Below are 13,471 nucleotides of genomic sequence, written 5' to 3' on the forward strand. Positions count from 1 at the left end.
ATCGTTATAAGGGTAAGTTGATGGTTGATGGTATCCGATTGCCAGTTCCATAAGACAAAAGCCTGAAGGGACGGAGCGAGTCTGTGAAATGCTGGCCAAGTGTTCCGTACGGTGACATATACAGCTACCTTATCAACGCACCAGGCTGGTACACACAAGAGAGCATGAAAGCCATGAAACCACTGGACGGCTACAATTATTTCATGTTGGGACATGTTCAGAGATGTTTGTGTAACATACGAACCCTACTGTTACAATCTATAACTTCAAAGCACTGTGCATTTATAAGTTTGCATATTTGTGGGAGAGCTGATAATATCTTGGTGAATTTTAGTTGGTTGATACTAAACTAAATATATATTTAGTTGGATATTGTAGGATTATTCTTAAATGTTTTTCCTTTATAGTTTTGGAACTTACTTTGAGCTTTGAATTCTTCTAAAACTACTTTGATGGACTACACTGGAAACTTGAGCAGGATGCAAATAAATGTTAGATGTAATCATAAAGATGGACCGTTGCTACGTTGCTATGTTCGCCCATGCTCAGACCATATCATCTTTCAGCAAGTAGAAGTAGCCATGGTCTACCTGCCGATTCAACAATCCGGTGAAGCAATGTTCTGCATATTACAGATTTGAAGTTGATGTCACATGATATAGCCTAATAATAAAAAGAGGCAAACAGATTAAAATCATGTTCTTTTATTGAAATTTATAAAATGCTGCTGCAGCCCAAGGAGAGAAGAGATCTATCGCTTCAGCATTGGTCGATCTCTGATGGAAGAGAGTTTGGCTTCAAGGTATACTCAACCCCACCGGGTTCTAAAATGACACACATAACAAGTACAAAGAGGAAGTTATCAGGCTTTACCTTGTAATTACACTTCAAATGGATGCATGGATATATATATATATATATATATATATATATATATATATATATATATATATATATATATATATATATATATATATATATATATATATATATATATAAAATTCTCTTGCCTTTTTATTTTTGGAATGAGGTACTTCTGAGTATTTTTATGATAATATCCTATATATTCAGACTAAATATTTAAATCTCTATGGGAATAAATGTCGACATAATACCATAGCGGATGAATGACTGCCATTGTCATAGGTTAGTTTTAACAATCTACTTAATAATAATAACACATCAAACTTATATAGCGCTTTTTTGGACACTCAAAGATGCTGTACAACAATAGTTATATAGTATAGTATGATAGGCCTATATCTGCTGAACCTCAGACTGTGGTTCACTTACTCTGAAAGAAGACATTCTGCTCTGGGAATGATTTAAACCCCACCCTCACATTCTAAGTCTACTTAAAGTCATCAGCTTGGTTTGGCAAAAACTGCAGCAGTTCACTATCAGAGGTTGGGGATTACTATGATTGACAACTGCTTTCATGAGACACAAACCAAGGGAAATGCAAATAAACAGGTGATTGTAGCCGCTAGCACTCCTTTTCAGTTTGGTCATCTTATCCCCTTTGATGCCGGAGTTGCTATCACTGACAACATTTGGAGCCGAGAGTCTGAAACAGCGTTTATTATTTCTTCAGTTTTTGTCAGGGAGATGAAGGGATGAAGACAAGACCTCACTCTTTAAGATTGGCTTTTGCTCCATTCATTTTTTTTTAAATGAAATTTGTCATACCTTCGAAGCAGGCAGGAATTTTTAGTATCCCATCGATGCACTGGGTTGACACAGCGTATCCACAGTTCATGGCTTTGTTCATGCAGTAGACCGAGACGACTTCTTGGTGGTAGACACGGTTAGGCTGGAAGTCTTCGATCCAGACTTTCTTTCCTTTGTATAATATTCTTCCTTTTTGTATGTTAACAGAGCAAGGAGCTAAAGGCAACAAAAGTGGGAAGAAAAAAATACAAACAAGTAGGAAGATCATTAATTGACACGTTTTTAGTAAACTATAATCAAGAGTAAAACAATCTCAAAAGCAAAATCAACAGATTAGATGCAATTATTTTATAAGAATACAATTAAAAATGGTTAAACTCCTGTACAGTTAATCAGATTATAATTAAGATTGTACTTTTTTTTTTTAGATTTTGTGAATATTCCCTGTAGGTTTACCTTTGCAAGATGGCTTTTCAGACCACTTTCCAGTCTCCAGGCAAACAGCCTCCAGACTACCTTCCAGTACATATGGGCTCTCGCAGTCATATTTGACTGTTTCCTTGAAGAAAAACTCCCTGTTCTCATTGTTTGACATATAGCCTCTCTCAATGTTCTCTGGTGGAGGGCAGGTAACCACTGTGGAGAAACAAACACATTTGTGTCAGGGTTTAGGTTTTGATCAGGCTTTTGTTTACTTTTTTTTCGTTTTTTTCTCCTTGTTTGGGTTTTAGTTTTGATTTGACTTTATTTTCTGTTAGTTTTCTGCTCCTCCTTCCCCTCACTTAGCTTTCCCTTCACTCCCTCTGCAGTCAGTCACACCTGTTAGTCATTAATCAGCCAAACTCATTTCATCTGCCAGCCTCCCTACTTAAACTTCCCTCTGCTGGGTCGTCATCAGACAACACCTTGCTGCTGTAACCCTGCCACTGCTGCATCTCTAGACCTCAGCATGCTTTTGCTTATTCCAGCTTCATCTGTGCTACTTTCTGGTTAAGACTCAGATCTGCAAGTATTCACCCAGCCAAACTGTTTTATCCTGTTGTGACTCTGACCAGCAAGGTTCCCTCTCTGCCGTGCTGTGAACCCCGCGGCTACACTCTGGTTCCCTCTCTGCCGAGCTGTGGATTCTGCTGCTGTGCCCTGGTCTCCATGAACTCTCACTGGGCCGTCAGCTCCTGCTTTCATCTACTCCCCTGTTCCAGTTCAGTCCTGCCTCCCTGGTTTCATCACCCGTCACTCCATCCACCTTTCAATAAATTCTCAATTCTAGCTCTCTGTGTGTGGTTCTGAGTTCATTGAAGACAAATCCTGACAGTTTTATTTGTACACAATTCTCCCTGTATTTGCCCAGAAATGGTAGGTAAGTGTGAAAACCTCCATTGTGCAGCAAGTTTGATGCATTATTACAAGTTGAAACACGATGAACAGAACACTGCGACCATGTTTTAATCAGAGGCCGATTTTTGTTCTGTGCTTTCATTGCGGACTAATTGCTGTATGATTGAACAGGATTAAAATCAACAATGCTGAATTGCATTTTACCACCTTCTTACCTTGACACTCGGGTGCCTCGGTCCAGGTACCAGCGGCAGTGCACTCTGCAACCGGGTTGCCGAAAAGCGCATACGGGGGATTACAAATGTATTGCGCTGTGAGGCCGTAATCGGTTGTGCTTCCTCTGACCACCTTATTATAAATGACCATTCCATACAGGGGGACTGGAGCGAGACCACAGGATACAGCTAGCAGGACAGATGAAAACATCACTGATTAGATTTGGGAATCAAACCCCATTGGTTGCAAAATATTTTTGACATATAAAATGGTAGCTCATGTTGGAGAACATGGGATGCATCCAGTGTTTGTGTCTCTTTTCTGTCCTCTAAACCTGCCCTTATGGAGTGTATGACCTTAAGATCAACTGTAGAAATAATTTTATGTGTATTTGTGATTCATGAAGGACGGCTAATCTATGTTACATGAATTATCACTTGCAAAGGGACTAATATCAAAGCCCTCGGACTCTGACACAAACTTTTTATCTTTTGCACGTGTGATTATGCTTTGTAGGCTGCTAGTTATCACGTGACTTTGATTTGACACAACCTGTACTTCAGAGACAAAAATAACTTATTTCCCTTTTAATTTTCCAACCTGTAATTTGTTTGCTGGGCAATTTGCAAAGTTCTTCTGAAAATGTTAAGATTCTATGATATGAGCCATTTTGAGAATTTCACAGGGGGTCTCTTTAGTCATGAGATAATTGTCCACCTTGTTCTCAGTTGTATTGGTTTGTTGTTGAAGAAAGTCTGTCTACCATAATTTTTTCTTTCTTTTTTTTAATGAATGAGGTAAAAATAAAATGATCATAAAACCTTGCACATATTCTGTTCAATTAGCCAAAGTCCTCTGAGATTTAACATGAATGCCCTTTCTGTGAGAACCACAGCGAAACAGCAGTACATCTGTTTTGGCAGCACTTGTATACAAAACATTGTTTGCAAATTATAATAACATACACTTGGATTTTACTCTGTTCTGGAGAGATGTTTAGTCTCATCACATTGATTATTACCTGAACCTCAGCTCTCATGTTTCTAGCTCAATCAGTCCAGTATCTATTCAAAATTTAATTGTAATTTTTTTTCTCTTGTCTGAACTTAAAGGTGTTGGTGCTGAATTTAAAGCAGTCAGTGCAGACACTATCTGCGGTAACGTCTTTACCAAGTCACTCTCTGGATTCAGAGTTCCAGGGACAGCTTCTCGGATCCATTTCTCCCTCCCGGATTCTGAGAAGGTTAGTGGCTTTAATCTTGAGTTCTCTATTTTCTATTGAGTCCCCCACAGCCACTAACACGTCTCGTTCATTTGCAGGTGTTCCCGTGAGTGCTCCTGGCAGTTTCCTGTTTCCCATCATTTGATTTGTTTCAATAAATCTTTTAAATCGCTCCCTGTTTTCAGCTGAATTTCCGGGTTCTCAGTCCTTGCATTGCACTTGTATACAAAATGTATACGCCTAGCATTCTCTGTTATAGACAGCACAAAAAAGAGCTAAAACCTGCAGTCGTTTAATTTACTTTATTTCATCAATGCATTTGACTGCATGTGCACCTAGGATTTGTTCAAAGCCCTTGGCTTTTATTAAAACAATATTACTTCTTTCATATTTTCCTTCTTGAAGGTTAAAATAAAGATTTTATGTTATCTACTGGTTTTATTGGACAACTGTTTCCCAATTAACCTGAATTTAATTTATTGCAGTTATATCTTAATTGTTTGAAAAAAAAATACAGTAGGAAACTTTTCTATAAATGTATATTTTTTTTACATATGTATTAAAACTGTCACTATGTTCTGACAATAAAATATTAGTGGAAAAAAAAATCCAAGCTCCTCTGGCTCCTCCCAGCTGTCCTGTTGCCCCTTGCAGAAATACAACGTGGCCAGCCAGAGTGATAATGTCTACCCTCTGTTCTGTACATTATCAATCTGGCTCTGCTCCCATCAAATCCGTTTGGGGAAACGAGGGACGTCCAGCAGAACTTTCTGAGCTGATTGGGTGAAGTGAGACCTAGTGCCCGCCTACCAAAGGTTGGTTTTAGCCAATCACACTATGTCGTAAGGAGCAGGCTCTTGCTTTCGGCACAGCTGATATGTCCCGCCTTAAATCATTATACTGCAACGTGATTGGCCTGACCTGTTTTGGTTCGGCCCGAACAGTTGAGGCAAGAGCGGGACAAGATGGATTCTTGTGTGTTTGTGAGCGCACAAATACAGCGAGAATTCAGCGTGCAGGCAAGGTTAGCCGAAAAACACCGCTCCCAGTCAGAAACAACCAATCAGAGGCAGGAGGAATATCCAGCTCTGATTGGTTGTTAACAGTGTCAGTCACTCTTGACAACAAAGCAACAAATTAAACATTGGATTTTTGACATGGCTGTTGTGACTGGAATTGTTATTGGATTCGAATAAGATTTCAGTCTGAATCATTTTTATGTGAAGTACCCTGAGATGTTATAATATACAGCAGGACTAGCCTTGAGCTTTGTATTTTGGCTATAATTTCTAGTTCTGGGTTTGCGAATATGTAATAGCCATTCTTATGTTGTACTACCATTGGTTTACGTATTTGTTCTTTCATTTGTCCTGCCTGTCACCTGCCAGCTTGCTTTATTCAGATCCTCATCACAATGCTACATATGCTATATAAATTGAAATGAATTCAAATAATTACATACGAATGCACTCTGGTGCGGGTGAACTCCACGTTCCATTGGCTTGGCACACTGCTGAGCTGGATCCAGTCATTATGTACCTATTCAACATGACATTGAATCATCAGGGTCACCATATGTATGTCAAATCAACCATTTGATGCACAAATTATATTTAGTCCAGATTATTTGCGCACGCACGCACGCACGCACGCACGCACACACGCACGCACGCACACTATAAAATATAACTTACCCTTCGTGGCAGGTGTAGTTGATCAAACTCTGGTAATGTGTCTCCTCATAAGATAATTCACCATTAGTGATTAAGTCAGGATATGGACATTGTTTTGCTGCAGGAAAAACATGTGAAAAGTGGAGCTTATGCTATTTAGCTATCCTTTATCGATGATGCAAACAGTAAATTGCAAGTTTACTATGAGATTCTGCAGTTTCTAATAACATTACAAGCAAGTAATGTATATTGACTTTATAGTTCGGTTTTATCATTTCCATTGGCTTACATTGTTTTTTTTTTTAGTAACCACTGCTACATTTAAACTTTCCTGCATTTTTGTTACATTAAAAGCACGGACTATGTTTTTACAGGAAAACCATAGATGGCATTAAATGGTTTAGCTCAAAACTCATTTATTTGTTAGAGCGGGCCATTCAAAATCTTTTTCTTTTCAAGGCACTGTAAATATATAATTCACATTTTCATTGACATTTGCAAGCTTGCAATTTTTGTTTAACAGATTTCTAAGTGAAAACTATTCTATTGTTCTAAAAAACAATATATTCAATCTGATCATCTGTGAATATCTTTTCACTGGTAATTATTACTTGATGTTTAAATTGAGGTTGAAGTGGTTCTAGAAGCTATTCTGTCACAATCACTTAATGTCTTCAAAAAAATAAGGAAAGAAAAAAAGATACACACGTATGCATTTTAATTTGGTGCTTGTCCACTGTCCATTGATGGTGCAAACGATCTTGCGTGGGCCCAACACAGGAGTATATCCCTGTTTACAGGACAGAGCCAACTCCACACCGGGGCTGAAGAACCGCTGAAACCCAGCCGTTTCGATGTTATTGTGCAGTTCAGGTCGGGAACATACTGGAAGAAGTATATGATCAAAATTGTGTATAGGCTATCTATTAAGCTTGAGTGAAAAATAATGCAATACAGTTACACTTTCCAGATATGAAAGCGTTTTACATAAAGCTACAGTATGATTAGCAAGTGGATATCACGGTTATCAGTTATATGAATTATCTTTTCTCTGTAATGTTACCCAGCAAGTACTCGTTAAAAGTATTGGCACTCAATTTTTTTTCTGAAATTACATCTAACAGAAGAACTTAACCATCCAACCATGAAATGTTGTTACTGACTTAAACCCAGAGCAATGTTGAGAAAAATCTCTATCAAACAACACAACAAATGAAAATTTCTCCCTATCAGAATTAAAGGAACGCTCCAAAGAAAATGCGCTGAATTAATTTTGAGCCATGGAATCGTCAGCAGCTTAGATGCGGAAAATAATGTTGCGTAAATTTGCTTTTCAAGACGCGTGAAATGGAGGGAGGGAGGCCATACCATTGTGTTGGGACGTCACTGTCGTCACAAGCAGACCAGAGCAAAGCAGAAACAAACGCTCCATCTTCAGAACAAACCGGACGGACACTCGTCTTCTCTCCTGCAGCCTGCCTTCAGCTTCAGATACTGACGCTCTGACCCACTTTCACTTGTTTGTGTTCCCGTCAAAGCAAACAGTCAACAGCTGTGTGAGGCAACTTGTTCCCTTTAATGACACTTTGGAGTTTTTTTTCCAATTTTTTTTACTGTAAGTTAAAAACTCTGATGATGAAATTTCACTAGAAAGAAAAAGGAGAAGTATTTCGGGGGATTTTTTGCCTCCTTTAAGTTCTTCAGGTCAGAGTAGACTACTGGAAATTTGTGAATTTAATGTCAAAAGCTCTGAATATCTTTACATTTGAAAAAATGTATATCTTCCCACAATCCTATTCAAATGCTTTACAGGGTTTCCTTGGTATACGTTGTTTAACATTTATTTTCTATTGTTTTTGTTTAATCTTTGCTTTTTCTCGGGAAGGCACTTGGAATAGTTAAGTTTAAGTGTTGCTCTTGAAAAAAAGCTAATTTCATGCAAGTTATATGAAAAAACTTAAGAAGCCAAAGATGAAGGAAATCATTAACCATAAACACAAGTAAATAGCTATTTAAACAAAAAAAACTAAAGATAACATATCAAACACAGATAAATGTCAAAAGGAAGTTTCTGTGAAAGGAAACAGAAAATACGTTATTGAGCAATTTCTGACAGGAAATCAGCTGACACATGTTTTTATCAGGTCTTTATTTGGATCAAGTATGGACCATCTCAGATGAATTTAACTGTATTTTTATTTTCTTTAGATAAATATGAACTCTTTTCCACCCACAACAGCATCATGTTACTGAGCACACATATTATAAAGGGAATTGTACTCTCATAAAGAGATATTTCATTCTCAAGTTCTCAATCAGATACTATTAGTAATATGAGAATTAAGACAGAAAATAACACACCTAGTTTGATAATGAAATGCTTAATCTTCTTAGGAAACGTGTGTAATGTTGCCGTTGTCACAATGCTCAAATTCATTTCTTAGACGATGTTTAGAGGTTTGTAGAATTGTCTTGCCAGCCATTATTCTTGAGTATGCCACGAGGGACTTCTGCTGCCATCTGTAGATGTCAGAATTTTTAGCACAGAAAGGCAAAAGTGACATACTGTGGAGGTGAAAACCAGGAGAAACACCGTTAATTGGAAATGGTACAATCTAAGAAGCTTAGATCTTCATCATGAACCTCTTTCTGCGAAAACCTGAGACACTTGGCCTTCATGTTTTTTATGGAATCGTTTACTCCCACATAATACTACAGCAGCCTTCCTTTTATCCAGTTTTGTAAAGCCTAAGCGACACCTGTTTATTTATACTAGTCATAAAGCAGATTTACTTATTCTCAATTGCTTAGACTTTTTGCTTAGAACAATTTACCAATTTTTTTTTAATTTTTCTTAAAAAAAAAATCAAAACCATAGATGGAATTTGGACATTTTTTTTTTATTATTTTAGTGTATGTCTGCTGGAATCCTCTACATGATAAAAGTCATCCCTTTCTCACTGTCATCACATTCCTTACACCGACAACCTTTGACAAATTCATATTTTAATCTGATTTACACTGTCTCATATCAATTAAATTGCATTGGACCTGTTCTATCATGATGATTGAATTTTCTTGGTATGCGTTTGATTTATCGTACATTTCTGAAGAATCAGAAATGAACTGGACCTCGAGATGGCACTGGCATGTGAGTTGGCATTACTGGATTAAAATGATCGCACATTAGAATTTCACAGCTTTCATAACTCATCTCTGTCAACATTTTATTAACACACATTTTCTTGGCTTGCTTTAATCATCTTCCATTTATTTGTTGCCAGTCTAAATTAACAAAACCAAGGGTCATTAAGAAAATGATTCAGCCCGTTTCGCAGCTATTGGCTCTTTGAATCTGTCACGCAGGTCTCGGTGGGCTTGTTGGGCTTGCAGTGGGTGGTGCCGCACACATTCTGATTTCTGATGCAAGGTTTTTAGACTTTAGGTTGTACTCTATTCTGCCTGGTTCTGTAAGAAAAAAAACAACACAGAGACATTCTACTATAATCATTGTCATCTCATTATGAAGATATTTATGAGACGTTTTAATACGTTTTGTTCATTGTAACTTAATTGTTTTGATTTGACTAGTTTTATGCAGAGTCTTCTGGCTTGCATTGACTCACCCTCAAAGCAGTCGGGGATGGGGAGGTTTCCATCGTTACAGGTGCTGGCCACAGTGTAGCCACACTTCTCAGCTTTGTTCTTGCAATAGAAGACAACTATTTCTTTATGGAGCACTCTGTTTGGCTTCAGGTCTTCAATCCAGAGCTTTCTGCCGTTATAGAAGATGCGGCCTCTTTTGATGCCAACTGTACAGGGAGCTGGGTTAAAAAAATAAATAAAAAAAAAAAACATGTAAAATACCATTCAAAATATGTTGACACGAAACAGCAAACTCATTTCATGCAATATAAACAGCAATATTGTTTTGCAGGTGAGTTTTTTTTTTCTACAGCCTGAAAAATTGAGACATTCCGACTTGGGAATCTCTCCCAGCAGAGCTACATAAATATAGAGAAGCTTGAAGTGAGATCTAATTTTCTCATGACTCACCCCTGCAGACTGGCTTTGATGACCAGTTTCCTGTGTTTTGGCACTGTATTTCAGCCTCACCCTCCAGAGTATAATGCTCATTGCAGGAATACTTAACCTTCTCCTTGTACCCGTGTTGCCTCATCACAGCAAATGTGATGACCCCGTTTGGTACGTTTGTTGGAATGGGGCAGCTCACATCTGTAATAATAATTATAATATAAATTATTATTATTATTTTATCAAGCAACACAACTTTGGCATTTTAGTGCAGCAGTTGATGATGGAGAGAAAAAACCTTGCCTATATTATGAGTATACTGGGAACATATCATCTCCTACATTCATACAGATGTTATGCATCACAAATCTGGATTTACCTCGACAAACTGGCGGTTCAGTTGCACTACCATCAGCCATGCAGGACCCTCTCTCATAAGTTGGTGCTTTGGGTGGATTGCACTCATATGTCCAGCCTTGTCCATAAATAGTTGCAGTTCCTGCTACTGGCTTATCATGGACTATTCTGCCCTCTCTCGGTGGCTTGGGTAGTGGACAGTTCACGCCTGTTGGGTTGAAATAAGCACTTTGTATCACAAGATCCATAAAAATACTGTGGAAAAAAATATAAATATGTTCTTTAAAACTGCATATTTCATGATCTCCAGGTGTTTGGGTGTTGTTATTCTGCCGTTTGTGTTTTCGGTATTTTCTTGTTGTTCATTAATGTTCATTTAAATCTTGTTATATTAGTTCATGCTTTTGTGTTATTGGATTTATTTATTTTACATCTCTGTTTATCTTTTCCCCTTGGTTGATAGTTTCTTTGTGTCTCTGTTGAGCTCTTTTTGTGTTAAGTAGTCTCTCTCCCTCAGCTTCCCAGTTTCCCTTCTACCACAGCTGCTGCACATCTCCTCTGATAGCTCTTCTGGTTTGCTTGTCATTTCTCCACCCCTGCCTCTGTATATCAGCTCACATGTTCTTGTGCTGTTCTGCTCTGGATCCTAATAAATTGCCCGTTGCCAAGATTGTACATCCCAGTTTTGCTGCCTGTTTTTCTGCTTGTGGCCCATGTCCTGTTCTTGTCATGTTATAGGTGTTTGTTGTTGGTATTCCTCAGGGCTCTGTCATTGGGCTTATTCTCTTCTGCCTTTAATGAAATACCAACGTGAACAAAATATTCACATTGGTATCCACTTTGAAGCACCAGATTCTCAAAATTACTCACTTAAAAATTTGTAAGTGACTTGCAGAACATCCGAAGGAAGCTTTTAATTTTCTTGTAGACTGGTGGACCAACACCACTAAATCATTAAACCCTCGCTAAAACTATGTAAGATTGTAAGATCTCTTTTCCCAGTCTCTGGGATCTTTGATTTGAAAATAAACTTACTATCACCTGAAAAGAGCACATTGAACCATTGAACCACTGAACCACGGTCAGTTGTTGTTTTGTTGTTAACCCAGGTAAGATTCTATTGTTTTTGGCTCAGCTGTGGCCTAACACAGTAAATAAGACAGTTGTTCTCGATATTTCTGTGTGGTGGCTTTAAAAGCAATGACTCCAGCATAACTTTCACACCTTGTAAATATCCCTCAAAGTGTTAAACAGGGGTTTGCCTCTCACTCTTCTCAAGCCTGTTGTCAATATTGCTTACTTAATTTTTTCTACCAGACTTTATCCTTCCACTCAACTTTCCATTATTGTGCTTGGATACAGCTAGCTTCTTTAGCAATTACCTTAGTGTGGCATTCCCTCCTTGCATCACTGTCAACTGTCAAGTCAGCAGTCTTTCATATGATTGCGAATGCTTTAACATAATAGGCAATAAAATGTTTTTTTTATTTGTATTAAATTGTAAAATTCTAGTTTTTAGAGAAACTGAATGCACAGCCATAATCATCAAATTAACAGCAGAATCTATGTATTATGAATTTCACATTTTGAATTGAATTACAGAATTTATCATTATGTTTTATACTTAATTTTGTTTTAAATAAATATATAGAGTACTTTGGTCAACCTGGATCTTTTAAATGTGCATTATGAATAAAGCTAGTAGGATGTGGTTAATATGTTTTACCTTTGCAGAGAGGAGGTGGATTACTCCAGGTGCCATCATGTAAACACTTGCTTTCATTAGCCCCTATCATGACGTACCTGATGACAAAACATTTCTTTAATAATCTTCGGTCACAGTCTTGAAGAATTTATGAACTTGTTTTTTTTTTTTAAACTTTTTTTTTCTTACCCATCATCACATGAAAAGTTAAGCACACTTTTAAAAGGAGCTTCTACCCTCCCTTTTGCAAATGGCTGCAATGGCCTGGGTATCGGGCACATCTTAGCTACAGAAAAGAAGATAAACGGCACATCTATTAAATGTCTTCACAGCATTGCTATCTCAACAGGACAACCCGCAGAGAAATAAACTGAAGGTTCAGCATCAACATTTTTTTTTTTACTATATCATGATCATGAAATGGAGGGGGTGGGGGGAGTGGGATGTGGGGGAGGGGTGGACAAAGCAGCATTTGGTCTTCGTTGGTTCACGTCCTGATCGCTGGATTTAAGTTGTAAGATGTCAACTACAGAGTTAAAACAGAAAGTGAGGCCTTGACTTACGGGAACATGCCAGGTTTGCCGGTGTCCATTCTCCCGTAGCTGTGCAGGTTATTCTGGGAGGTGTTGCCGTGGAAGGCAGATAGCCCTGCTCGCATGAGAGGGTCACATCCTCTCCAATCTCAAACACACGTTTCAGGGAAGAAACATCAACTCCGTCAGAGATACGAGGCCGGCCACAAACTGTTTGGAGAAAGGTGAAAAGAACGTGTGAGACAGCAATTGTGGAAAAAAAGCATCTATAAAAACATTATAAAGCCCAAGAACTTTGATTTGAGATAAATTACCAATCTGCAAACGTACCTTTTGCAGGTGTTACAGTTGCGCAAATAGCTGCAAGGCTGAGAAGCAGCAATGTGGGAGCCATCTTGTCGGAGCGTCGAATCAGCTCTGTGTCCCCTGGGAGGGGGACTACTGGATGAGAGCTATTTGGTACTGGCTGCAGTGATGGCCTCCTCCAATCAAATGCAACTTCTAACTGCTATTGATTGAGCACAAAGTTCACATGCAGCACGCATACAGCCGTGTTTGACTAAATGTTGATTGATAACCTCGATCGGGTACAAGAGCAAGCAGCAGACAGACTGCGTCATGTGAAATCTTATCAAGTGAAAAAGAGGAATAATTTTATTGTAAAAAAAAGAGGTTTTACTGAGAGAATTCTTTATACTGAAAAGAAAAAACTTTGAGTTAA

General features: G+C 38.1%; 2 protein-coding genes across 2 annotated transcripts; both read right to left on the reverse strand.

Moving 5' to 3' along the window:
• Positions 1–688: 688 nt before the first annotated feature.
• LOC105934261 (beta-2-glycoprotein 1) lies at positions 689–7,647 on the reverse strand. Its single transcript, XM_012874164.3, has 8 exons — positions 7,489–7,647; positions 6,829–7,005; positions 6,142–6,238; positions 5,910–5,986; positions 3,225–3,413; positions 2,128–2,307; positions 1,690–1,887; positions 689–824 (listed from the first exon to the last, which is right to left on the reverse strand). The coding sequence occupies exons 1-8, from the start codon at positions 7,550–7,552 to the stop codon at positions 760–762; spliced, it is 1,047 nt and encodes a 348-aa protein (XP_012729618.1). The 5' UTR covers positions 7,553–7,647; the 3' UTR covers positions 689–759.
• A 605-nt stretch (positions 7,648–8,252) lies between these two features.
• LOC105934263 (beta-2-glycoprotein 1) lies at positions 8,253–13,203 on the reverse strand. The gene is made up of 8 exons (XM_012874167.3): positions 13,081–13,203; positions 12,781–12,960; positions 12,407–12,503; positions 12,239–12,315; positions 10,535–10,720; positions 10,177–10,356; positions 9,747–9,944; positions 8,253–9,588 (listed from the first exon to the last, which is right to left on the reverse strand). The coding sequence occupies exons 1-8, from the start codon at positions 13,142–13,144 to the stop codon at positions 9,479–9,481; spliced, it is 1,092 nt and encodes a 363-aa protein (XP_012729621.2). The 5' UTR covers positions 13,145–13,203; the 3' UTR covers positions 8,253–9,478.
• Between the last annotated feature and the right edge of the window lie 268 nt (positions 13,204–13,471).

This window comes from Fundulus heteroclitus, chromosome 13, assembly GCF_011125445.2.
Source record: "Fundulus heteroclitus isolate FHET01 chromosome 13, MU-UCD_Fhet_4.1, whole genome shotgun sequence".
NCBI lineage: Eukaryota > Metazoa > Chordata > Actinopteri > Cyprinodontiformes > Fundulidae > Fundulus > Fundulus heteroclitus.